The 26587-nt window shown below is 37.9% G+C and overlaps 1 protein-coding gene across 2 annotated transcripts in view; it reads right to left on the bottom strand.

The window, feature by feature from the left end:
• Nucleotides 1–26587, bottom strand: part of LOC135479055 (uncharacterized) — a 127160-nt gene that overhangs the window by 45647 nt on the left and 54926 nt on the right. For both annotated transcript variants that reach the window (XM_064758772.1, XM_064758771.1), the window contains exons 6-7: nt 14013–14093; nt 3554–4580 (exon numbers count right to left, since the gene is read on the bottom strand). In XM_064758772.1, coding sequence (XP_064614842.1) covers nt 3554–4580; nt 14013–14093 — 1108 coding nt within the window. The remainder of the gene's footprint in view (nt 1–3553; nt 4581–14012; nt 14094–26587) is intronic.

Genomic DNA, 26587 nt, shown 5'->3' with positions numbered 1-26587 from the left:
ACTCCTTAATTTAATTAACAAGCATATTACAAATCACGCTCATTATCCTGACGGCAAACACACACACAGTATCAAAATTTAGAATTTACAAGGCAATGTAGCTTCATACAGGAATCATGATTGCAGAAGGTGGGGTATGTTGACCATGGGGTAAGCTGTAACGCCATCTGCACTCAAATGACCTTGAGTTGTCACCTGAGCAGGTTATAGCCGGCTAAAAAGCCTTAAGGATGAAAGTCCAGATATGCCAGACGAGGACATTGCCCAGGTTACAGTCCCCTTTGTGCGACCTCAGACACAGGCACATCCAATCAGACTCGCTTATCACATTAACCAGGGGCACAAAACTGGCAAATGGAGACCGTTCCCTGGGTATGAATTGATCTGAGATCGAATAAACCACAGAGACACACAGCGTGAGATATACCACCCACGATGCCATGGTAACAGGCTGTATGTCATATATTTCGTCTGCTCATGTGACGACTGGAGACTAAATATGCTCAAGGCATAACACATGTCTGAACTGATGCCAAGCCTCTTCTGAACCAACATGTTCTAGAAGAAAAAATTGATCGAGATGTGACACGTACCAGAAAGTGCCACTCTAATTCCTCAACCATCCGAATAGAAAAGGGCAATTTATACACTGCAATGTATACACATTTATAAGTTGATTTTGGGGACAAAACTATGTTGGTTGGATTGATCAATTTTAGGACTTCACAGAAAGTGTAATTTTATCAGTCTACTCAGAATAATGCCTTCAGAATGTGCTTGAATAAACACTTTCTAACATGCAAAAAGGTTGAAGAATTACAGTACATGTATATAATATCACATGGCATCTCCTATGGCCCTGGTGTTTACAGTGTACCTATCCAGGGTACAGTGGTATTTAAAGAGTACATCACAAATGTGCAAATATATTTGTATTTGTTTTTTGTTTCATGCTGTAAAATATTTCCACTTTAATATACATCATTGGTCAGCTTTGTATGCTCACAAGTGAGTTTTCTTTTATTCAAGTGCTACTGTTTATATTTTTGTATTTATTATATGATACATAACAACTATTATATGATACATAATAATTATTATATGATACATAACACCTACTGTATGATACATAATAACTATTATATGATACATAATAACTACACAGAGAGTATATTTGGACTGAATCAAAGCACACATTCAGGAGACAAGAAAATTATAAAAAAAAAAACAGCCATTTGACACTCTCCATAGCAATCACAGAAGCATGGAGATTTAAGAGGTGGGTGGGTCAATGTTGCAATATGAGTGAGTGAGTGCTTGGGGTTTAACGTCGTACTCAACAATTTTTCAGTCATATGACGACGAAATGTTGCAATATGTGATGGGAAAGGTTGTTGTTTTGTCACATCCACTCTCTTTCTGGGTACATGGACTTTTCCCAGTATGTACTTGTACCTATGGACATGCATCATCTCCCCTACAGTACACCAGCATATACAGAACTGCTAATCAACACACCGTGTGGCCCTCAAGGGTTCTCACAAAGTACACACTGAGCAGGTCATCATTATTCCTTGGATTTGTCAGACATACCATGTATTAATAAATAAATGAATTTCGCTCAGTATTACTGCATCATTTGTACATGTGGTAGAAAAATCAATATGTGCATTTGCATGTATACTGAAATACGGACATGTATGTAATCGCCTGTATAAGGTATGTATGCCTGGGATTTTACGCCGCACAACAATTTTACTTTCATGTGAGGAGCAGGCTGTTATTGCTGTTCATGTACAAGCATGTACACAGTGTCTTCTTCTGGTAGGGCGGGTCCATGCAGCCAAAGACATCGGATATGACACCTGACCATGTCACATTATTTCTACACCGGCCCAACCAGTCCTGTTTCTTTGCTCTAATCTTTCAGCGCTGAGCACCAAATGAGGCAGCAACAAGTACCATGTTTATTTTTTGGGTATGACCAGACCCAGGTTTGATCCATGTATACAGCTGTTCCACGCATGTGGGTTTCAAGCACCCCTCTTCTCTTATTTCCCTTCATGCACACCTCGCAGGTTAATTTATACCGAGTACAATGAAGGTACATGTACAAGAATCTCAATAACTACCATGGCATCATTGAGAATTAATATATTTAAGTGTAGACTGAAGTTAAATGTATCTTTAATATAAAGAATGTAAAATGGATGCCAAATCAAATTATGATCACTATGGAGGTGTTACACTTACCGCAAGTGTATTTAATTTTACTAAGTCCCATTTCATCATTTATATACATGTACCAGAAATGCCTGACAACTTGTTCAACCAGAGTTATCTCCCTTTACTACAGAGGAAAGTGGGTTTGGGGAAACTGGTCTTCATTACATTGGGACATTTTCGAAACTCTGAAGACAAGTGAAAACCTGTGCTTTAAACAAGGGTCAAACAAAACAAAAATTGTGTGCAATTTGTGTCCTGGGTAAACTTTTGGGTTGCACTGGCTAAAATATGGTTGCAGATTCACACTTACTTTCTTGTACCCTTAATATCCATCCTTGTCATCTGAGCATAATTTTACCAATGCACAAGATTCAAGTACACTTTTCACATGCTAGCTGGTCACAGATACTCTCTTGTCAATCATTGTAGACAAGTGTAATTATGTGAAATTATCTCTATTCTTTTTGTCTATCAAACTAACCTTTTCTTCCTCTATCCTAAGACAAGAGACTATCTTCTAAAGCAACAGGCCTTGATATCTTTCCCGAACACATTTCACAAGGACAAAGCACAATAGCTTGACAAATATTCATTTATTTTAAGAAAGCAGATCTTATTTATCTGATTGTTGTCTGACATATTCAAGAAATATTTACAGCCACCAATTTGGTGAGAGGGAATCAGGGAAACCCACCATCAACTGGCAAGTAGGAAGGTCTGTCAGCAACCTGCGGATGGTCGTTGGTTTCCCCCGGGCTCTGCCCGGTTTCCTCCCACCATAATGCTGGCTGCCGTTGTATAAGTGAAATATTCTTGAGTACTGCGTAAAACACCAATCAAATAAATAAATAAATGAATAAATAAACAAATTAGTACAGTTAAGACCAGTTACATGTATGCCATAAGCCATAATATTCTGTCTAGGATGGAACAATGAAGATGCGAAGGCATCTCTATCACAAGGTGTTAACTGGATGTTTATTTTTTGTAAATCATTAAATAGATGTATATGTATAAAGTATACACATTTCAGAACATATCTGTGTGATGGAATGGTACACATTTTATACCCTTTTTCCATTCATGATACAGTCGAAATATTGTCTGATAGGTCTAGTAAAGGTATAATCATTCATTCTTTTTGGCATATCTGTATACTTGTATTTTGTTGTTAGTCTGAAAAGAAAAGGCTTCGAAAGTCTGAAAAATGAAATGGGTCAGAAGATATCATCCATGTTTCTGTACAATAAATGTAATGAAGGCATGTGGGATGTACATTCTCAGAGACAAGTTATACAGTAGAACATAAAATATGCATGCGACCTACCTCTTTTTTCTTCTCTTCTTCTGCAGCCGCCAGCTGCAGCTGTTGCTCAAGTGTCTCCCAGTCCATCTGCGGTAGTGTCGTCTCTATGTTGTACACATCAAAGTCTTCCAGCCTTTCGCTGCTTCCCATCGAGGCTTTCCTCACACTGCGCTCTTTGGCCGGGCTGTTTCGGCCCATGTTCGCTGGAAGCTTTCTCTCATCTTTCATCATGGCCGCCACAGCATTTTTCGGGGGGTTGGCAAAACTGGAAGCACTCGACTGCTGCAGCTGGTGGTTTTTAGGCAAACTGCCATCACCTGCTGTTGACAGTTTACTCATACCCTGAACCAGTTTGAAGTTTTTCGGCAAAGTAGCAATTCCAGATGGAGGATAGTCTCCCTTGGTGAGTTCTCCTGCCTCCATGGCGCTGCTTGCACCAGATTCGCCGTCTACAGAATCGTCAGGACTCTCCGAACTGCACACAAAACGACGACCTTTGTGAAGGTCAAAGGGTAGAGCATTTGCATCAATTTTCTTTAACTCTGCAAATTCTTGGGCAAGACTCAAGAAATTCAGCTTTCGAACACGCTTGCTGAACTCTTCATCAGTCTCCCGCGGGTTTCTCTCAATAATCCCAACAGACGTTACGCTTGACCTTGGGCCTCTTGCCAAGGGCAAACAACCCGATTCTTTCCTCTGATTCACGTTTTGCACAATGTCAACCTCGGTTTCGGCCAAAACCTTCAGAGGTGCTGCTAACTCTGAGACATCAGAAACAACGGATTCCGACTCCCCGTCCTGAACACAATGTACTGGGCTACCAAGCTCTGGCGTCTCCACGGACTCAAAATCAGACTGTATCTCATTTTCTGTGCTTAGACTGGGCGTGGTGTCATCCGGGGTGGACACGGACATCCCCTGGGGGCCATGGGCGCTGTCCGACTCGCTCAGATCCGGCTCAGAAACAGGGCTGTGGGGAGACATGTTATTATTGCCTGCATCTCGGCCACATTGGTTTCTCTTGTAAGCTCGCCATGCCCTCTGAAGTCTGTGGGGAAAACCAAACATAACGGTGAAGTTCAATGACCAATTTGTGTGCAAGTGTGCTGTGTTTCGCCTATCTTGGAAGTACTGCTGATGTAAACTCCACAAAAAATGATCATAAAGGCTGAGTTTTACCCGTGTGGACTCTTTCACATCTAAATTGAGCCCCGACCGTGTAGTTTATCATTCAGATCATGTGATAAATTGCATTTTCGTGGTGCCTGTGGGAAGTAAAGCCAGTGCAGTGTGTCCAGCTGGAGAACATTTCACGTCTTACATTGTAATTAACAAGCCTGCCATGCTAGCATGCCAGTACTCTGCCAGTAGCCTACTGGTAGCATGCCAGTAGTCTGCCACTATCAACCCAATACCATACCAGTGGTGTCTGGTGGTGTGTGGCCGTAGTTGGCCAGTATTAGCCCTGCCAACGAATAGTCTGTTAGCAGCCAACCAATAGTTTATCAGCCTACTATAGCAGCATGCCAGAAGACTATCAGCCTACCAGTGGCCTGTCGGTAGTAGCCCAGTACCATACCAATAGTGTGCGCGTAACATGCTAGTGTGCCTCATGTGTGACTGAAGAACTAGAACCATGAGAGAAGCATGAAGACAACATTGGCCAGTAATAACACCACATCCACGGATCACAACCCTCTGCAGACTATAAGGTGAGGCAAGGAGATACGGTGAATGACACTGGATATAAAAGTCTGCAATAGTAGTGGGCCTATAGTGAGCCAGTGGTGTGCATGCCACCACGGTAAGAAGACTGACTGACTGGCTGCCTGTGTCAACCTTCAAAAAGACAACACTTATGTGCCAGGTTGACCCTGCTGTTGTTCAAACCAATGATCTTTGGGTTTGGAGTCTACCTTTCTTTCACTAGACTAAAGCGAAATTCCCTCATGTCAAGAGGTAGACAGCGTTCGTATTCCACCCGGTTACATCCACCCCCTCAATAAACCATATGTCATGTGTCATCATGATAAGAGCAGTGAACCAATCAGATATATTCTCCAAAGTACTGCACTTATGCGACCATAAACTGAGAGTTAACTTACATTTAAAGGTTTTACTTTTGAGTTTTTGATATAAAATTGTTGTGCTGTAAATGATCAGTGCCATAGATCAGGATTACACATGCTTTTTACATGTTTATCGACAGCTAAGATGTACCTGTGCTGTATTTGCCATGAAAATTCATTTCAAAAAGTGCATTTTTATAGGAAAGGTCACAAAATATTACTCACATAACTGAAAGATATCAGCAGAAGGGTATCACCTTACTTTCCAAACAAGCCTTAAAACACCTTTCTAAGATCAACTCAGACAATCAGGAAAAATGAGTCAAATAAAGTCAAGGTATGGGCAGCTTTTTGAAAACCAGACCTATTGTTCTTAGCAGTATATACATGTATCACAGTTACAGTGTACACACTGCCACAGTTCCCATGCTATGGTAGCAGACACAAGACCTCCCGTTGGCAACCGCCGTTCGTGTCATGCTGACCTTACACTGCCATACGTTATTGATTTCTCAATAAATATCAATAACAGTATGAGTGTCAATGAAATGCTGTCAACAAAGTTAGAGGTATTTCCAATTAATGCAATCATTTATTAACACTGACTTCATATTATAGCACAAGAGAATCCCCCCTCCCCCCTTCCAAAAAGAAAAAAAAACGCTTAAAAATACAGCCAGAATTTCAAGAGCTTTAATAAATGTCAGACATTCTGACACAGGTTCTAGGTTTGCTGTCACCACTGGCATTTCTAATGGAATTGAGCTGAAGAGATTGGCTGAGAACTGCCAAAGCCCAGTCCAAGGCAAATCAAATCTCCTACAGCTAACTGTTATATTATTGATATTTACTTCGCAGCTCAGAGTATGTCTGTCCAGAATCAGATCATTCCTTATTAAAAAGCCATGTGTATATACATACAAATATACTTATACTGTGCCTGCCAATTCTGGTATCTGACTGTCTTTGCCCTAAGATTTCATCCAGGACCAACTCACTCATTTTGCCTGTTTCTGAGACTTGTATTGAAATTAAAAACGTATCTGGAGAGGTTTTGCTTGATTTATTTATTTGATAGGTGTTTTACATAGTACTCAAGAGAGAATATTTCACTTTAATATATGAAGGCGGCCAGCATTATGGTGGGGGGAAGCCGGGCATGGCCCAGGGGAAACCCACGACTATCCGCAGGTTGCTGCCAGACCTTCTCACTTACGGCTGGGTTTAGTTTGTGGGTATACAAGTGGCATGATATGTCCTATTAGAAAAACAGGAAATTTTAGCACTGAAAGTAATAGCTTATGACCTTTACTCGCCACATCAACTACAATTTTTTTTCACTAGCAAATGAATCTTTACTAAATGTCCGGGGAGGGTATAAAAACATAAATTAAACTCAAATACCACTGAAAAATATGTGGAAAATATGGACTGTCTCAGCAATTATTCATAACAAAGACATTTTATGTGATCAGAAAGCTTTGAAAACCTGAATATCATAAAAAAAAACATTTAGATAAAAAACTAAAAAGGTGGATTTTCGATTAAATTTGTATTCCATTTTGGGATATTTTAGTGTCTTGCCCAGAACACCCAAAATAAAATCCGTCTCCAAAACTTTTGGTGAGAAGAAAACAAGTATTGAAAACTGAATTCTTATACCTTATACACTACATTACCTAGCAAAATGTTCCCACAGAGAGGTTTTACCTGTAATTTAGGAGTAGGATGTGCCTCAGACTCGCAACTGCCAGCACATATGGTGCAGGAATTATATACCCCAAACACAACCTACATTCCTTGAAATGACCTATTAATTTGTCTTTCAAACATATAGCATGCAAGTGTACCTCCAGATGATCATCACACATGTCAAAATTTGTTGGTTGCTTGACAAATGTTTGTGGTTTTATATCCTGGCATCCTCCACAAATAAAACTGACATGCAGTTCTTAAATACCATGAGGCGCATTCAGTCATGCTTCAGTCATGTTTCGAATCAGTCATGCTCAAAGAGTGAAGGAAATATACATTTGTACATGTAGTCCGTTCCTCGAGATGAGACAATCAATTTTCGAGGACAAAATTTATGCCCCTTACTGCATTATAAAGGAAGAATTGTAATGACCGAAATCAAAGACATCCATTTAAGAGAAAAGAATGAGTTTGAAACATCTGCTAATTTTTGTACCACAGCTTCGAATAAACCAGATTTCTTTCATGTTAGGTCTGTCAATTGGAATCACCTGGACAACGGATTAGAAAGGAAAGAACCTAATGGTTATTCCCTTAATGCCTTTATACCACAGCTATGTTTTTAACAAAAATACCAAAAAAAAAAAAAACATCCAGCAGTTTTTCAGATTAGCCTGTTGCCATTAATTTTTTTCAATTCTATTTTTTTTTCTCCCTCGCCATTTGTAATGCCTTGCGATGTGATCCGAGACAGTGCTATTATTGAGGAAATGGGGAAAAGTTCGCTGCACATGTGATCCTAGATGAGGCTGTCTAATAGAATTCCAAACACAATACATCAAACGCTGCTCCAACAACAACATCAGAGAGACATATAGATCTCCCGCTCCCTTAATCTGCTCATCCGTGGGGCTATCTTATCACATCGAAGGCTTTTAACAGTTCAAACAAAGACGAGCACAAACACACCTTCACAAACTGTCGACCACCTGCAAAGCTTACTGAATATCCACAGCATACAGGTAGCGATTTGATTCAAGTGGAATTTTGATGGGACCATGAGGCTCACTCTTTTGGACTGATATAGAAGTGATTTGTATTTTTTTTTAAACGGATATGTTGGACAATTATGAAAATATTATGTCTGAACAGCTTTTAATTTGAACTAAGCATTATCTTACAAACAAGAAATGTCAGGATGTACATGTATGCTAGTCATGCTAGTAATTAATGGGTTACTCAGATAAATAAAATACTGAACATTATTGATCAATACGGCTGTATGGTTTCATCTGTAAATTGCTCTGTTTTAGACTTGGGCCAGTGTCGAGGTTTGTTAGGTACCTGCATGAAGCAAAGGCCAGTGGTATAAAAGTCAATCAAATAGATCTATTCTGTGTTCAAGGATATTCAAGGTCAAAAACATACACAAAACCAGGGGTGGGGCCCTATATTAAATCTGCGACACATTGTGTATGACCCTGGAAATTCAATTGTGATATTTGTCTATAAAATATAATTACCAGGTTCTAGTGGTGGCCAATTATATCCCCAGAAAGACCTTTATTTCCATCATATGTTTTAATTTTTTAAAATGCTATCTTATTAGGTCAAAATTGGTCAACGGGTTTCAGGCTTAACATTACTCACACACAAACTGACACAGAAAATTAATGGTAACTGTCAGTTCAGGTCTTTTCACATCACCAAAGATTGTCATGATTCCCATACCAGCTGACCAGATGCAAGATTCCTATCAGACAATCTGATCTATGGTAGCTGGATGTTCCACCAACCAGCAATGAGCATGGCATGTGGTTCTAGTCGGTCCAGATATCAGACATGGTCATTAGGGAAGACTCGTGCTGTCTGTGACCTCAGGAGGTCAACCTTATAAGGGACTATTTTCATTTTTTCTTTGTATAAAATGGGATGTATTTTTGCAGAAAATATTCCTTCAGCGAAACCTTTCTGTTTCTCTGAAAATTTACTTAAAGATTGTTTGGGATATTATAATTACAAGTACTTTACAAATTTAGTTTTTTTTTTTGGAGTTAGTTAACATCATACTCAAAAAAATTTCACTTATACACTGGCAGCTACTACACGTAAAAACTTACTCCACGTGATATATATTTGCCCTGAAGATTGTTTGAGTTTATATTTATTTATTTATTTGATTGGTGTTTTACGCCATACTCAAGAATATTTCACTTATACGACGGCGGCCAGCATTATGGTAGGTGGAAACCAGGCAGAGCCCGGAGGAAACCCACGACCATCCGCAGGTTGCTGGCAGACCTTCCCACATACGGCCGGAGAGGAAGCCAGCATGAGCTGGTCTTGAACTCAGAGGGACCGCATTGGTGAGAGGCTTCTGGGTCACTACGCTGCGCTAGCACGCTAACCGACTAAGCCACGGGGGCCCCCTGTCTGAGTTTCTAAGCTGCTGTTGTGATGTACTGTACATATATTTGCAAAGATTGCAAATGACTTTTCTTTATACTCTTTAGTGTTTTGATTCCTCTTTTGATTTCTACGATTTCTACTGTTCTACGCAGTACTCGTGAATATTTTCATGACATAACAGTTACCAGGTTTACAGATCAAATCAAACCAGCTGGATCTGGATTTGGACACATCAATTCATTGCTCAATGGAGTGATCTGCTTGGACCAATTGCTGAGTCAGGGAGCCTGGAAATCTTCTTGAACTGAAGAATCTACTCTAAACACCAACCAAATAAGTCTGGATATTCCATTATACCAACTGGGAGCAACTCAATGGATACCCCCTTTATACAATCATTTTGTTTTCTGGGGAAGGTTGCCAGTAATCTTCTCAGACTGGTTTATAATGAACATGTACCCTGGCACCGTAAATGTCCATTTATCAGACAATGATCCCCCGCCATTGTTTGTCTGGCTTTCACAAACACAATCTTACATAGGATATTAATGTCATAGCCCCCTGTGAATTTCCTCATTACACAGTACCAATATATCTTAACGGAAAGGGCATTTTGCCTTTAAAGGACACAGATTACATGTACCTTTAAAATATGATGGCATTTTCACTTCCTGTACCTCAGATTATTACCTCATTTGGCACTTACATACATATTTTATATATAAAGAGGTGCAATTCAACATGCTTATAAAGATAAGTCTATATTTATCTTGAACAAAGAAGAGGCTGCAGACAGAATTTGAAATAACTGTCACCATGCCTTCGAAATGAATCATATGTAAATACCCATATCAATTTTCCTTGGTTCTAAAAGGTATTATTTTTGCAAAATTTATGCCTTTCTAAAATAAATGGATAATAAAAAAAAACATCACATCATCCCTTTGATGAAGGTGAGAAACAAAATTGAAAAAATGCACTGATTCTTTTCCAGCTTTAAATTGAATGAACCACTTTAAATTTCTCTTATACTATTTAGCCATCCATTCAGAAAACACATTAAAGGGTAAAAAAAATTCTCTAACAAAAAAAACACACGTAGCATTAGAGGAAGAATGACAGGTGGCCTTTTCCAAAGAGGATTCTAAAAAAAACTTATCTTCAACAGGACAAACATGTCACAATGGGGACTTCAGAGAATTTTAATCAAACCAAAGACCAAATTTAGATCATTACCTGATCTGATCTCACCTAGTTAAATTTTAGTTTGTGTTTGCACAAATGCTTCTAAAAATCACTCTTGCATTGCCATTAGAACTTTAATCATACTTAGCTTCAGATGTTATAAGAACATTAGAATTCCTTATGCAGACCCATTTTTCATTAACCTAACACGCTTTAATCATTCTGCTACAAGAAGCTGTTTCATGATGGTCTTACATGGAGTTTGTATTGGAGCCATTGCACTTGACTTCTGCATCATAAAAAACTATGTACTGTAAATCTTCAACCTTTTCAGTGGAATTTATGCATACGATTACTACAAAAATGATTCTAAAAATGACTTCTTTTTATCACTATACAGATGCATGCTTCATAAATCTGTGCATATTATTTCTATACCTCTTCCAGTTCTCTCACAATGTTTCACAATATTGGTTGCAGAGACGGCTGAAAAGGTTGAGGAATAAGGGTGAATCAATCTACAGGGATGATCTGTAATTGTACCCCAAGAAAGTATTTATTTATTTATTTATTTGACTGGTGTTTTACGTCTTACTAAAGAATATTTCACTTATACGATGAATATATACGATGGCGACCTGCATTATGGTGGGAGGAAACTGAGCAGATGCCAATGAAAACCCACGACCATACACAGGCTGCTGCAGACCTTCCCACGAGAAAGTATGTATTTACACTGTATATATTCATGCACATGGTATGTAACTCACATTACATGTACATGAACATAAAGAACAAGACATTCCCGACTGTCTGGATTAAACCCTCAATATGGCCGACACACCAGGCCTTCCCTTGGGCATAACAAGACAACCAGTTATAATACAGGCCCTATAAAGTAGGCTACTCTGACTTCAGAACATCAAAGGTTTGCATGCCAGACAGTCATTAGTCACAGTTGAGAAGAAACTATATGTACAGGGGCAATCAGTGGTCTGGTGCATTACTTGAAACTGCTGGATTGACCTGAGCAATAGGGTACCACACAGCCTGATAACTATACATCCCATGTAGTGATACGTATACCAACAAGGAGTCTTTGATCTGTCAGCCTATTGTAGCACATAAAATGGACAATGGTGTCGTAAATGATCCCTTTTGACCAATGCAAATCACAATTTTCAAGATTGGGCATATTCAAAATTTATGAAAATACTTTTGATGAAATGATAGAGGTTATTCAAAGGCTCAAAGGTTTTGTTCTTGTCGGTACATGTATTTCATCAAATTCAGATGACGAAGAGAACATTTTTTTAAAATTCACATTGAATTTACCATAATTCCTCAACCTTTTTCTCTGTATGAGCAGAGAAAGAGCAATATTCAGTGCAATTTAAGCATATTTTAAAGTTGATTTTGAACACTAAACTACACTGGTTGAATTGGTCAATTACAGACCTTCACAAAAAGTGTAAATTTTTAACAGTCTACACCAAATAATGTTTGAATAAACACCTTTCAAATATACGAAAAGGTTGAAGAAGTATAGAAGTGGAAGTTGTTAAGCTTTTGGGTGGCTTATTTTGGGTATTTTGGCCTTATTTCCAGTCAGGAAATGTGTAATCTAAAGCTGAAAGAAAATGTGTAATCAAAAATCTTCAAATTAACAATCTTCAGAAGATGACAAATACAATTTTGTTGAAATATTAAAAAGTCAAAAAATATGTGATTTCTCAAATTTTCCGGAGTATCTATGCTTTTCCATTATGCTATACAGTGCATTTGCTAGCACATTTGTCAGCACAGAGTTAAACTCCACAACCTTTATATTAAAACCTTCTTGTGTGCACATCAACCACATGTAACAGTCACACCAGCAGTGACCTTAGCAACCACTTTATGCCAGTCATGCTGCTTTTTACCTGGTAGTCATGGTAACTACAGTCTTGTCGTGAAAAGTTCTTCAGTCTTGAGCATTAATGTTGAACAAGATTCAGCTACATGAGCATGATAAAGAATGTAGTCAAAGCATAATGCCTTCAATAAAACATCATTACCAACGAAGCGTTAATATGTCAGTCATCCACAGTGCTTAAACATTTGTCCCTGTGTAAATTTCTAAATTATTTCTCTCCCACACTGTGCATACAAAAAGCTCCATGATGTTTTATTAATGTGTTCTATTTCTAGAGTGAAATCTTAGAAGCTTGCTGAAAGTGTGCTAGCGATGAGCTAGCGGTTTGCCACAAACATCCAGTAACCTACATGCAATGATAGCCAGCGATGGCTGACATATTAAACAATGATATGGTCATTTTATAGGCACATGTCTGTATTCCATGAAACCTTTAATGTCCCGTTTACCCAGGTAATTGGTAACGAGGGTGGCATGCTAACCAAGATGGATGGAAAGTTAACACAATTGTTATCATTCTGGGTCCTAACTGGTCCAATTAAGGCCCAAAGAGAGTGAAAATGAAGCAATGATATATGTGTGCCAGAGAGAGAGAGAGAAGGGTCTGCTGGGGAGTTTGATAAGATTAAAATCCACCCCACTGCACCTCACTCCAGGTTATGCCTTTCCTTGCTACACCTACATATATAAGCTTCATGCATGGGCAATGGATTACACTGGGTGTCTGACGCAGACTGAATGGTGATCCGCTGACTTTAATACTTCCTTGAGAAAGGCTGTTTCTTTCAGAAATGGTTCATAAAATCTTATTATACCCATGCATGTAGTACAGGCAAGAAACACTATTATTGTCAATAAACTCAGTCAACTTTGGCTATGATTTTCAGGATAATATGAAAAAACATGCAGCGCATATGCAGGCCGTGAAGTGGGAAGGAGAGGTTTAGCAGCCTCTAACTGGTACAGTATAACTGAAGTTCGTATTAACCGAAGAGATAAACTTGGAAACGGTTTTTGGGCAATGCTCAATAACATGCAAAATAATGGAATCAAATAGGGTTTAAAATGTTAAATTCTATAAAAACTCAAAAAAATTTTGCACGTTTATGGTAAATTAGGCAAGTAATGACTATCTCCCTTTAATGACTACATCGTAACAACAAGTCATCCGCAGTCACAATACACACGGGTATAAATTTACACTCACGTGATAACATTACTAAGATAATGTCTTTTCTTGTTCCGTCGCGTCGTCTGGTTGTCGTCAAATTCTACCTCCAACTGATGGCTGAAAATACATAAAACATACACGGTAAATAAATGTAATATATATCCCTTCTTTGAAAATTTCCACTTATATGGTGACAGTCAGTTACTCATGGCTGGGAGTAAAACACTGATCTTTAATTTTTGTCACATAACTGCCAAAATAGCAACTTAAGCTTAGCAGCAGTGAAACCAGCCATAGTTGGATTTGAACCGCAGCTTCACTGGTTTAGAGCCAACTGGTTTCAGCCAGAACGATGCTTTAGCCCACTGAGTTCAATGATTATCAATACACACGACTGTGCAAAACATTTCTGAGCAGTACAAGCATCCTTTATCAATGAAATGATTTATTTTTTTTTTATTATTTATTTATTTATTTATTTGATTGGTGATTTACGCCGTACTCAAGAAGAATTCACGTATGCGACGGCGGCCAGCATTATGGTTGGAGGAGTCCGGGGGAAACCCACGACCATCCGCACGTTGCTGGCAGACCTTCCCATGTACAGCCGGAGAGGAAGCCAGCATGATCAATGGAATGAATATGTATCAATAAATATCTGTTATAATCAATTAAACAATCAATTATACAGCAGCAAAGATTCCTTGCTTAAAGGGAGAGCCTAGTGTGTCTGATATCCATCCAATTTATTACCCATAATGGCAGGCCTTCGTAATAATCACCAACTGGTTTTGTGTACACACAGCTTGACTAAGAAAAAAACAGTCTGTCCATGTACGATAACACAAGCTTCACAAAACTATCAGCCTATCCCCATGTACATGTACATGTTATTTAAACGATGGTGAACACATGCCCCTGCATTATCACATATTCACTTGACCGAGTTGATTTGCGAGAGTTAAATTAAAACTAATTGATTTCTTGACTGGTTGAATTGCCAGTTATATCAGCAATGTAGCTCTATCTGAAATCTCGCTAAATCCTGGCTAACATATATACTGATAAATCTTCAACCTTTTCAACAACAAAGCAATTTTTCAGTGGAATTTAAGCAAATATTTATTATGAAAATAACGCTACAAAGGATTCGCTCGAGACACTCATGATGCAAGCTTCAAAAACTGTGTAAATTATTTCTCTACACTCCATAATTCTCTTAGAATGTTTCAAAATATTGATTGAAGAGGCTGGTTGAAAAGGTTGAAGAATTAAGGAATTAAGGCAGTAAGAACGGCCCTACAGCTTTTATGGGGACAGTGAACCTAACATTTCTGGCCTGTTTCACACAGCCATTTTCCTCTTGGCACAACAAAGTGCTCAAACTTCAAAAAAATATTGTATAATTACCACAAAATATGAACCATGCACTCAAAATTTTACTGTTTTGATCCATATATTACAGAAAAATTTTTTTAAAATTTTACAAGTGTACATTTAAAAATTAGGGCCTCTTATAAAACCATCTTGTTACCTTGTTATCCCGAAGAATTTTAATATTATGTAATTCAAATTTCATAATTCTACACTGGATCGGATGTTTCAGGTGGAACATTCAAAGAACAAAAACAGACTGCTTTTGTGATTTTTGATATCCTGAATGTATCTGTGTGATGTACAGCTTTCTAAATCGAGAGTTTCATGAATTTGAGGCCTATAATGAATCACAAGAATTATTCCTGTACAAATGAGCTTGAAAGTTCCAACCTGGAAATTTCATCAAGACTTCCTATACACACACATATATATATATATATATATATATATATATATATATATATATATATATGCGTATACGATATATGTATGTATATGGTAAAGGACGAAGTTGCACATTTAGCCTGATTCTAAGAATCTTATTAATTTAGAAAGGTCTTTCTTGAGGTCTTTTTGGAACGTAAGATGATAAACTACTGGAAAAAAGTAAGTTTCTGCATCTAAAGAAATATTTAATAACATTTATTTACCTCTAAAAATGACCTTTTTGAGACAAAATTTCGGGTCATTTAGCATAGAGAAGTAAGAATATATTATGAAGGAACTCCTTGTAATAGAAATACATGTGCAGGCAGTGTGTAGGCTGGTACAGAACATAATGATCCACCCAAACCCTCTAGACAAAGGAACCCGCCACAATGATGAAACACACTCAGTAGATGCAATTTACAATTCCCTTTGATCTCGAGAAGAGCTCACCTCTAAATTGACATGAGGTTTTGCTTAATTACCGAGTAAAAGAAGCAAACGTGGTTGGATCCTGCATTACCACTGCATGACGTAACTCTTTTAAACTCTACATATTCCTCTGATAAATATGGTAATGTTATATGAAGGCAGTCATAATTTAATTTAATAATGTGATTTAATAATGCAGTGTAATTATAGAGTCCATAAAACACTTTGATGAGCCTGAATTCTCTGACACTTTAGCTAACTGAAATACTGCAGTTTTGCGTGATGGCAGACTATATTGATGACTACACAGTATTTCACCCCATGATGATAAAGCAAGTTATAATTAAGTTTTATGAAATTTTACCGATCACAGAGCTTCCCTGGAATTATCCTGGCTTTAAATTTCTAAAGAGTATATACACTGTAGACATAAATCAGTTTCACTGAATAAATTAAATATATGCACCACTGCCAATGTAAGACAACAAACTGTTATCTATGCCACACACACATGTACATGTACAAGCCTTATGAAATAAATCAAGAATAAAATATACTTTCCAAATTCTGTTTTATAGCCGTTTTCTTACAGGTAGATACGTAGTGCTATAACACAATATGTATGAATGTAGGCTTTGGTTTTCACATTTGGTTTTCACATTGTCCTTAACAATTTTTCAGTCATATATGACAAGGAGTCAGGTGTGCGTACATATATAGTGTCTTCTCGTAAAAGAAGGGTCCATTACTAACAAACAGCAGAACATCTGCGTATTAGCAACAATACATGTGTATGTAAACATATACCTGCACATTTCGGGTGGACTCAGGTAATGGTCATATTGTAAAGTTAACACTGTACATCTGGAGGTTATTCCACAAAGCCAGTTTTGACTTTAGTCACAATTTGAAACATGGTTTTAGATCTTATTTTCAAGCCCTGTAATTTGAAAGTTTGGCCACCTCATCATGGTTTTAGAGCTTATTTTCAAGCCCTGTAATTTGAAATTTGGCCACCTCATCATGGTTTTAGAGCTTATTTTCAAGCCCTGTAATTTGAAAGTTTGACCACCTCATCATGGTTTTAGAGCTTATTTTCAAGCCCTGTAATTTGAAAGAGTGACCCCCTCATCACGGTTTTAGAGCTTATTTTCAAGCCCTGTAATTTGAAAGAGTGACCACCTCATCATGGTTTTAGAGCTTATTTTCAAGCCCTGTAATTTGAAAGAGTGACCACCTCATCATGGTTTTAGAGCTTATTTTCAAGCCCTGTAATTTGAAAGAGTGACCACCTCATCATGGTTTTAGAGCTTATTTTCAAGCCCTGTAATTTGAAAGAGTGACCACCTCATCATGGTTTTAGAGCTTATTTTCAAGCCCTGTAATTTGAAAGTGTGACCACCTCATCAGTGTTATCTTAGGATGAATGAGTGAAAAATTCTAACTTCTAAAACCAAAAACTTAGCATTGTGACAACATTTTAAATTATGACTTAATATAAAGTCAGAAATGTCTTTGTGTAACTGGTCCCTGATATCTGAAAATACATTTGTATTTTCAAAAATAAGGCTACCATGAACATCAGACTGTGCCCTTGTTGAGTGGGTTTAATGGTGCGTTCGTCCAAACGTGTAAATGATAAATTTATTAATCGTATCGTCATAATGCAGCTTAGCTTTAAAGAGATTAGAGCTATAATCCATTCTTGATTAATCAGCTGGTATAGAGTTACAGAGATAGCTGTCAAACATTAGCACTAAGCTGGCTTAACCTTTAAAGCAGACAGCATTAATTACAATCACAACCACAGCCTATACTCTAACTATATGTATGGTATATTTAATACAAGCAGCAATTAGGTAATAGCACACACCACGGACAAACGGTGGCCTCCGTGGCTCAGTTGGTTAGCACACTAGTGCAGCATAACGACCCAGGAGCCACTCACAGATGCGGTCGCTCTGAGTTCAAATCCAGCCCATAAGTGAGACACCATACACTTCCAAAAATCTGTATCTTATCTCAAACATTTAGTATCCTCACGTGTTTCTCATGGATATACTGTATCATTCGGTATCCCTGCGTGACTTTCATGGATACCATGTTAATAACAGTTAAATATCACAATAATGAACCTTTACAGTACCTAGCTATATGTACGGTATATTTAATACAAGCACCAATTAGGTAATATATCTCAGACAATCAGGTGTTTTTCACGGATACAAAATGCACAACAATTCAATTTCTCGATACCGTACCTTCACAACATTTGCATCTATCTCAGACGTTGAGTATCCTCAGGTGGTGTTCCTGGATACTATCTGCATAATAACTTAATCTAAATTAAGATACTGTACCTTTACAATATCTGCATATTGCTTCAGACATTGAGTATTCCTTGGCTCTCAGACACCTTCAGGTGACCCATAGCATCACATGGACACCATCACAGCTTCAGTCTACGGCTATCCAAGCAGGATAGGAATTCCTTGACTGGTTGCTGGCTGAGTGCAGACACCCTTCGCGTTCTGGTAATCCAACGTTGGACATCCAACAGTAATAACAGCGTGCTAACACGTGGAATAAGTCTTGTACCATTTCTCCCTCTACATCTCACAGATCTTGCTCAACCATCCATCAGGACACAGAATGTGTAAGTTCTCCACTGTACATGAACATATATACTTTAGGTTTGCCGGTAACATTACCGACATCAGATCCACAGACTGCACGTTTGGCCCTTGCCAGTGTCTTCCAGCTATCAGACTACAACTATTGATTAAGTCCCCAACCAGTTAAATTCCAGATCCTGAATCTCAATGGAGCCGTCTCTTGGGCTGAATGACCCAGAGACAAGACAGCTGCATACCACTAATGGCCGCCATACCAAGGCAGGCAAGCAGCAAACGAGGACACATCTGTCCACCCTTCAAGAGCGACTCCCAGACATTCTGTTTTTATCTCCCTTGACCATCAGAAGGCTTGGGATGATGTATACTCTCCAACACATTGGCCTAGAGCAAGACAGCTAATACCATGGTCCCTAAGCCATTATTATCCCAACGATAATAGGGCCACTATTTGTGGAGGATATCTAAATGCAGTATCAATGCCGCCCAAGTGTATGAAGATGTCTCCTCTGATAAACAGATTCATTTTTATTGCTTTCACAGAGATAGCATATTATCAGTGTCAATAACTCATACTCTATGGCATAAAACCCACAAGCAACCATATAGAATGGAAACTCAACCAGATTCAAGCATATATTGTAACCCCTTAAAATCCTGCCAGAAGCAGGTCTAAAAGAGAGTAGGACCATGTGTATTTGCCATAAATCAATGACTTATAATGAGTTTTTATTCTAAGAAGATCAAAACGTTGGATGACATAAAAAAAAAAAAAAAATAAGGAAAAAACAAAGTGCCCAGTGCTCAATATCCAAGTCCCATTAATAGGGGTAAATCTGCTGGTGGCAAAACTCAGTAACATTACAAGACTATATACAGCCTGAAATCCGTTTTGAGGCAAGCCTCGTTAGCATAACTTAAGGCAGAGCCTTCGCCGTTTGCTGAAATCAATAGCTGTTGTGCGCGGGCATCCTGACTACATATCTACAGCCCAGTAGGAACTCTCCAATGTTTCCGCATAGCCAACATGATCAATGCTCGAGCTCTCAGGAACTGAACCAACTTCCAATGACCTTAGAAAGAGACATGTATAGGGTCACCGACTCCAATATTCATCCAATCAGACGACTTGACTTGAGTCTGCTGTAATAAACGGGACGTCTTCTGATTATACCACGAACGTCGGTCTATTTACAGTCGTCCATTGATTAGACTTGATCATCAAGAACGTCTCTGAAAAGAGGACTTGTGAGTCTGAAGCTTCATTCAGAAGAATTTACTCTGTAAATGTTTCATGTCTACATCTAAAGTCTGCTACAGCTCCATTTTCACCACGTAATTAAGTCTGTCTACCAATCTCTACTTTACATGCAAGTCTACAGATATAAAACTACATGTAGGTGAGTATAATTCTATAACTGCACTTCAATATTCCCAAGATTTTCTTTTTGCATCATGACACCCTTTATTCTTCAATGTTTGTTTTCATAATTTGGTAACATAATTCAAATTCTTCTAAAGTTAATTACTCTTGAATTACAAATTCCTTCACTGCATACATGTACATATATATTTAAATGTACATGCATGTACATGTACGTGGGAAGGCCTGCCAGCAACCTGCGGATGGTCGTGGGTTTCCCCCGGGTCTCTGGCCGGTTTCTTTCCTCCATAATGCTGGTCACGGTCGTATAAGTGAAATATTCTTGAGTACGGCATAAAACACCAATCAAAAAAAAAAAAAAATGTACATGTAGCGTGGTCGCACATAAATCACCGTCTTACTTCTTTTAATTTAATTAATTCATACTAAAACCTTATAAATTAATCCTTATTAATTAGAACTTGTATCTTGCAAGCTTATTTTGTAAATACAATTAAATGTTTGCATTAATTAATGTAATGAGGCAACTGGCAAAAACAATTATTTACATGACTAGATGAATCAAGAAAATAATGAAAATAGTTCGATCTGACCTCTGAAGGTGAAATAAAACAATTTTTAACAATTAACAAACATTAACAAACAGTTAGCCATGGCTATATACTGAACTGAAAAATTTTTTAAAACAGTATTAAACGATGTATTTACTGACTGTGTGTTTTTCACTCATACGCAATGTATTAGCGACACAATTAAAAATACCATCATTTGTGTTTTACGCCGTACTCAAAAAATACTTCACTTGTAAGACGGCATCTAGCATTATAGTGTGGGGAAACGTGGCAGAGCTCATGGGAAACCTACGAACATCCGCAGGTTGCTGACAGACCTTCAAACGTATGGCCAGAGCTGGACTTGAAGAGTACATACAGAGCATACAATACATACCGATTCTCTCACTGCAGCCAGTGGCATGTCATTCCTCACCTTCTACAGTGATGGGGCCTCAGTCAGTTAGCACGCTAGCGCAGCGTAGTGACCTAGAAGCCTCTCAACAATGCGGTTGCTGTGAGTTCAAGTCCAGCTCATACTGGCTTCCTCTCCGGCCATACGTGGAAAGGTCTGCCAGCAACTTGCGGATGGTCGTGGGTTTCCCCGAGCACGGTTTCCACCCACCAAAATACTGGCCGCCGTCGTATAAGTGAAATATTCTTGAGTATCAAATAAATAAATAAATTCTACAGTGATTATTAACTTATACATGCAAATGTAAATCCCTTTTCATACTGTTAGCTGCATTCATACCATATTCATGTCAGTATACTTTATACTGTGGGTGTATTATCCAGATCATATTCCTACAAGTAGCTATGTCTCTGCTTACATAGACCATATCATAATAAAAACCACTGCAACATATGAAAAACTTTTCCACTTTTTTATTGAAAGGTTCCCAGATAGAAGTTCTTATGTCATCAGATTTCAGCCTTATTTTTTCCTACCTTGAATGTATATCTATTTGTAGGAAATCAAAGGTAAGAGATTTTCTTTGAATCATTCTCAGGGACTGCCTGACAGACTGACTGAACGACTGATGTTAAAGCGGTATATTCACTGTATATTTTCATTCCTTATTTATACTCGCAGGGAATCCAGGAAATTTCCTCTCCAATGTGTGTCTGGTCCACAGGAACTTTCTATTTATTTCTTTCTTTTACTATCTGGTTGGTGTTTTATGTACTCAAGACTATTTCACATACGTACGTGGGAAGGTCTGCCAGCAACCTGCGGATGGTCGTGGGTTTCCCTCGGGCTCTGCCCGGTTTCCTCCCACCATAATGCTGGCCACCGTCGTATAAGTGAAATATTCTTGAGTACGGCGTAAAAGACCAATCAAATAAAAAAATAAATAAATAAATATTTCACATATACAATGGCAGCCAGTATTTTCACGATTAAGATGGGAGGAAACTTGTCAGAGCTCACAGGGAACCCATGACCATCTGCACTTTGTTTGGAAGACCTTCCCACACACAACTGGAGAGGAAGTCAGCATGAGCAAGACTTGAACTGACAGCAGTGGCAAATTGGTGAGAGCCTCCTGGGTCATTATGCTGCTCTCGCACACTATTACGAACCACCAGGCCAAGGAATTAATGCCTTCTGTGTGCATAGGAAAGACAAGCATCTCCAGCCTAACCAATTAAACAATCCCCTTGCAGTCTAAAATTCTTTAGACTTAAGATAATAGTCTTAATTCTGCCAAAAAGTGTTATAATTTCTATTCTTCGTGTCTTCAGCCTAGGCACTGTTTCAATTAAACCACAAATAAATCCTGACGGCTATCAGAAAAAGTCAAATATCAATCAAATAAAAAATATATATAAATATTATTCCCTACACTTATCTAAATGTATATAGCCACAGAAAAGTTTCCACATGTTCTAAGCTTGCAATTCCAGATTCTATATATCTAAAAGCAGCCACTGAAGTGCCCGTCTCTCCTGGGCTTTGACTTGACATGCCATCTCATTACAGAACATGGGTTGAACAAGCCAATCCTTTAGGTTGGCTCTCCACGCTGATTAAAGGTAGGGGAAGAATTTACGGCTCATTCTCACGAACACAGCAAGGCTTACCCACAGCCCTTCTGACACGCCCGAACCCCGCCAATCTAGGACCTGTCACCTTTCGTCCATTAGGTTTGCCAGGTGTTCAAACTTAGCTGTTGGTGGCTGATAGGCTAATAACTTCTTATGACAGACACCGCGCAAATGAGCAAGCAATTAGCCAATTATACATGGTGGTCTAAATAACAAGGTAGGTTTTCGCAGCCAACTGCGCATGCAAAGAGCTATGTACATGTACATACAAATGTAAAAATATAAATACGATTAACTTGACTTAATTTGTCAACTTATTTTAAAAAAAAGTATGAACAAACATCCTTTCACATAAACGAAATACATATAAAATACATGTATATAATTCTTTTCCTTTGTGAATTAATCAAAAAAGCTCCAGACCAGCCACGAAAAGTCAACCCATGTGATCTGTTTTATTGTTAATAATGATACTACCACCAAAGCAAAGAGTATTAAAAACAAACAAACCTAAAATACTACACTTTCTAACATGTGTCTAAAGACAAGTTGACAAAACTGAAGCACAACCATGTACTTTTCAGAGCTGATACATATCACTGGCATGGGTCACCACTTGAAATGTCTCATTCAAATGAACAAGGGTGATAATTTGTATCTGGGGCATGGCCAAATTTCCACTCCCAAAAGGCGTCACCTTTCACGGTTGTGACATTTTCAGAGTGGTCAACCAACTACGACTCGACTCTCTGGAGGGTGGCTCGATCATTTCAGGGCTGGTCAGGGATTCGAGTTTCTTCCTGGCTGGTAATGGTCAAGGATTAACATGCGCCGACACTTGCTTACGTTTCCTGTGGGGTATAGTGGGCATAAAGTTCACTAAAAGCCACGGACCAGGTTCTTGTTAACATCAATAATTACTGAAGGTACCATGCCCTTATTTGTACAGCATTTCTCTGTTCTCAGTTATTCCACTTAAAATGTATGTTTCACTTCAGATACATCAGATGTTGACAAGTAAATAAAACTTTATGAAGATCATGTTCACATCGATTACCTGTGTATTGTAGATACTGATTCAAACCTGGATAGGAGTAATTATAACTGGATAGGAGATAGGAGTAATTATAACTGGATAGGAGATAGGAGTAATTATAACTGGATAGGAGATAGGAGTAATTATAAATGGATGTGATTATTCAATGCCTAAATCAGGCGGTTCCAAGCCTTGTGAAAACATATCATTATCTGCTGCTAGCCTGCAGTGTTTGTGAACACAGGAGCTGGCCCTACTCACTCAAGTCTCTCAGCACATACTACATGATCAGGAGTGAATGTCTGCAATTTATCCCCATAACATTAGATTACCATTAATAAAGAACACAAGAATAAAGAGCTGTTCAACAATGGTCTTTGATGCCTGTCACAAACTAATATATCCTTTAGACACAATCCATGTCGGAATTGTCCACTTTTCTTCAATCTCTTCTGGCACGAAACTCCATACCACTTTTTTTTACGTAGTACGGTTTTATATTGCAAATGATTTCATTGGTTAAATTTAGCCTGTGTTTTGACATTGGCTCCCGCAATAACTTTGAGGAATGACAAAGCAGAATGAAAATGATATTTACAAATCAAATCTTTCACAATTTGAAAGCTCGAAATGCCCAAATGCAATTCTGCATGCACACAGAAATTAGCAATAATGGACATTCATCACCTTTTATTAAGTTATTAAGTACATGTGAACTGCATGTACCTCTTTGCTTTACAATCATCACATGTAATACAGAAAACGTGACACACTACAGAAAAGGTTATTTTCACTGTTCTACCAATTTTCAACAAATTTACCCTTTTTTAAAAATAGCAGGGTAAGCATGAATGTATTCCTGAATGTAAATGTCTGAATTTATATTATTTCATAAATTCACACATAAATCTTTTAAATGTTGAAAATGAAAAACATAAAGAATTTCTCATGTTCCACCTGCCAAACGAAACTTTGCCATTTTGGAAATCTTCTCAAAAGATAATTGGAAATCAAAAAGAGATTTTATTCCTCATTTGTTCACTTTGTTTATAACAGCTTATAAAACATGACTCATATGTACATGTAGTTGTTCTAATCTGACCAAAGAAGTAAATATTGTATTTCGCATTTTAAAAGTTCAGGTTTTTCCCTTGACACATTTTTTTTTAATGATTCTGACCGATTATTGGGCCTCTTGAAAGCTAGGTGTTTGTGGAGTTGATTAATTTCTTCTAAGAAAAATGTCAGTGCTGGCATCAAAATTATTGTTTTAAGGCCTTTATGTGGTTCTGAAAATGTATATGTATTATTTTTACAGACCAAACTTTGTGAAAATACTGCATATAATTTTTCTCTGTCCTCTGTATTTTTTCTCCATACATCTTAAAATGTAAGCCATATTGTTAAAGAAATCCAATAAACAAATGAACACATAAGTTTGAAAAAAGTATACCAGTATTTTAACAAAACAAAGCATTAAAAGCAAATAAAATGAAATTTAACTGACAGCAGTTTTAATGACTCAAAAAGCTTTAACCTTTGATTGTGAAACACATTTGTAGCGCGGAAAGATAAGAGCACAAAACACTGGATGCTTCAAAGGCTACATCTATGTATAACTGTAATTTGACAAACTGTAAACCGAAGATACAGTGTGAAGAAAAACCTGTGGTAATCTATTAAAGTGTTCACCAATAAAATGCCTTGAAGATGCCTAATGCTTGGATCTACCTTGGCGTGAAACTGATCACTTTTGTGTTCCAACAAGCAACAACGCACTAATTCTGGGATTTAAAAAAGACTAAATGAACACCAGAGCAAATTAGTCAGGTTTTATCGCACGCTGTTAAAATAACAGAAATGCTATTTTGCAAAAAAAAATACTTTGCAATGCACTGAACACCCTCGGCCATAAGCACAGCAGCAAAGGAATGCATGTTTAAAAAGTAAATGACCTTGAAAAAACAGGTCAATGTCAATGGAAAACAACAGGGTTTCTTATGCATAACCAGGTGCAGCACACATGGCACATTTAGTTCGATGAAAATTGCTTAATAGGTTTACAGGTCTGTCATAAAAATGAACTAAAATAGACCTTGGAACATTAGCCATGGTCTCCAGAAATTAATGGGGTTATATTCATTACATGTTTACTAGTAAAAGCAAGTACATGCAGTATAAGTTTGGTAAACCTAGCTGGCTACAAGCATTCAAGAAAGTTAATAAAGAAATGGACTAATGGTTACAGGAGCCAAATTTGACAAAAGGGCATTTACAGTCAGAGAAATATTGCATACGGCAAAAAGTTTGTGTTTAAACGTCAACTACATAAAGTTAGGATGTCCAAATGTCTTCTGGCATGTGTCTCACGTTGAGTGGACAATCAAACCATTAATTTCAAAACACAAATATCAAATACTATGCATGCTTTTATAGAAGAAATGGGAGAAGCTATGTGATGAGAAAATTGTGAGCATAAGTTAAATTTCTGCTTTTAATGGGAAAAGAAGGAACACAAGTGTATAACCATTTAAGATATGCTGACAATTTTATTGTGTTTTGGGCTTTAGGTGTGTGCAATGTTGAAAGGGGTTCCATGCACACTTGTTTCAGGTGTAATGATGGATGGATGGATGGATGGACAAGCTGAGAGGCTCACATAAAACTGTTGCAAATTAAAACAGAAACACTTTAGGCAACACTGTCCAAAGGGTAATTAT

This window comes from Liolophura sinensis, chromosome 12, assembly GCF_032854445.1.
Source record: "Liolophura sinensis isolate JHLJ2023 chromosome 12, CUHK_Ljap_v2, whole genome shotgun sequence".
NCBI lineage: Eukaryota > Metazoa > Mollusca > Polyplacophora > Chitonida > Chitonidae > Liolophura > Liolophura sinensis.
Note: the sequence above shows the minus strand (reverse complement) of the source record. Positions and strands in the feature narration are given on the sequence as shown.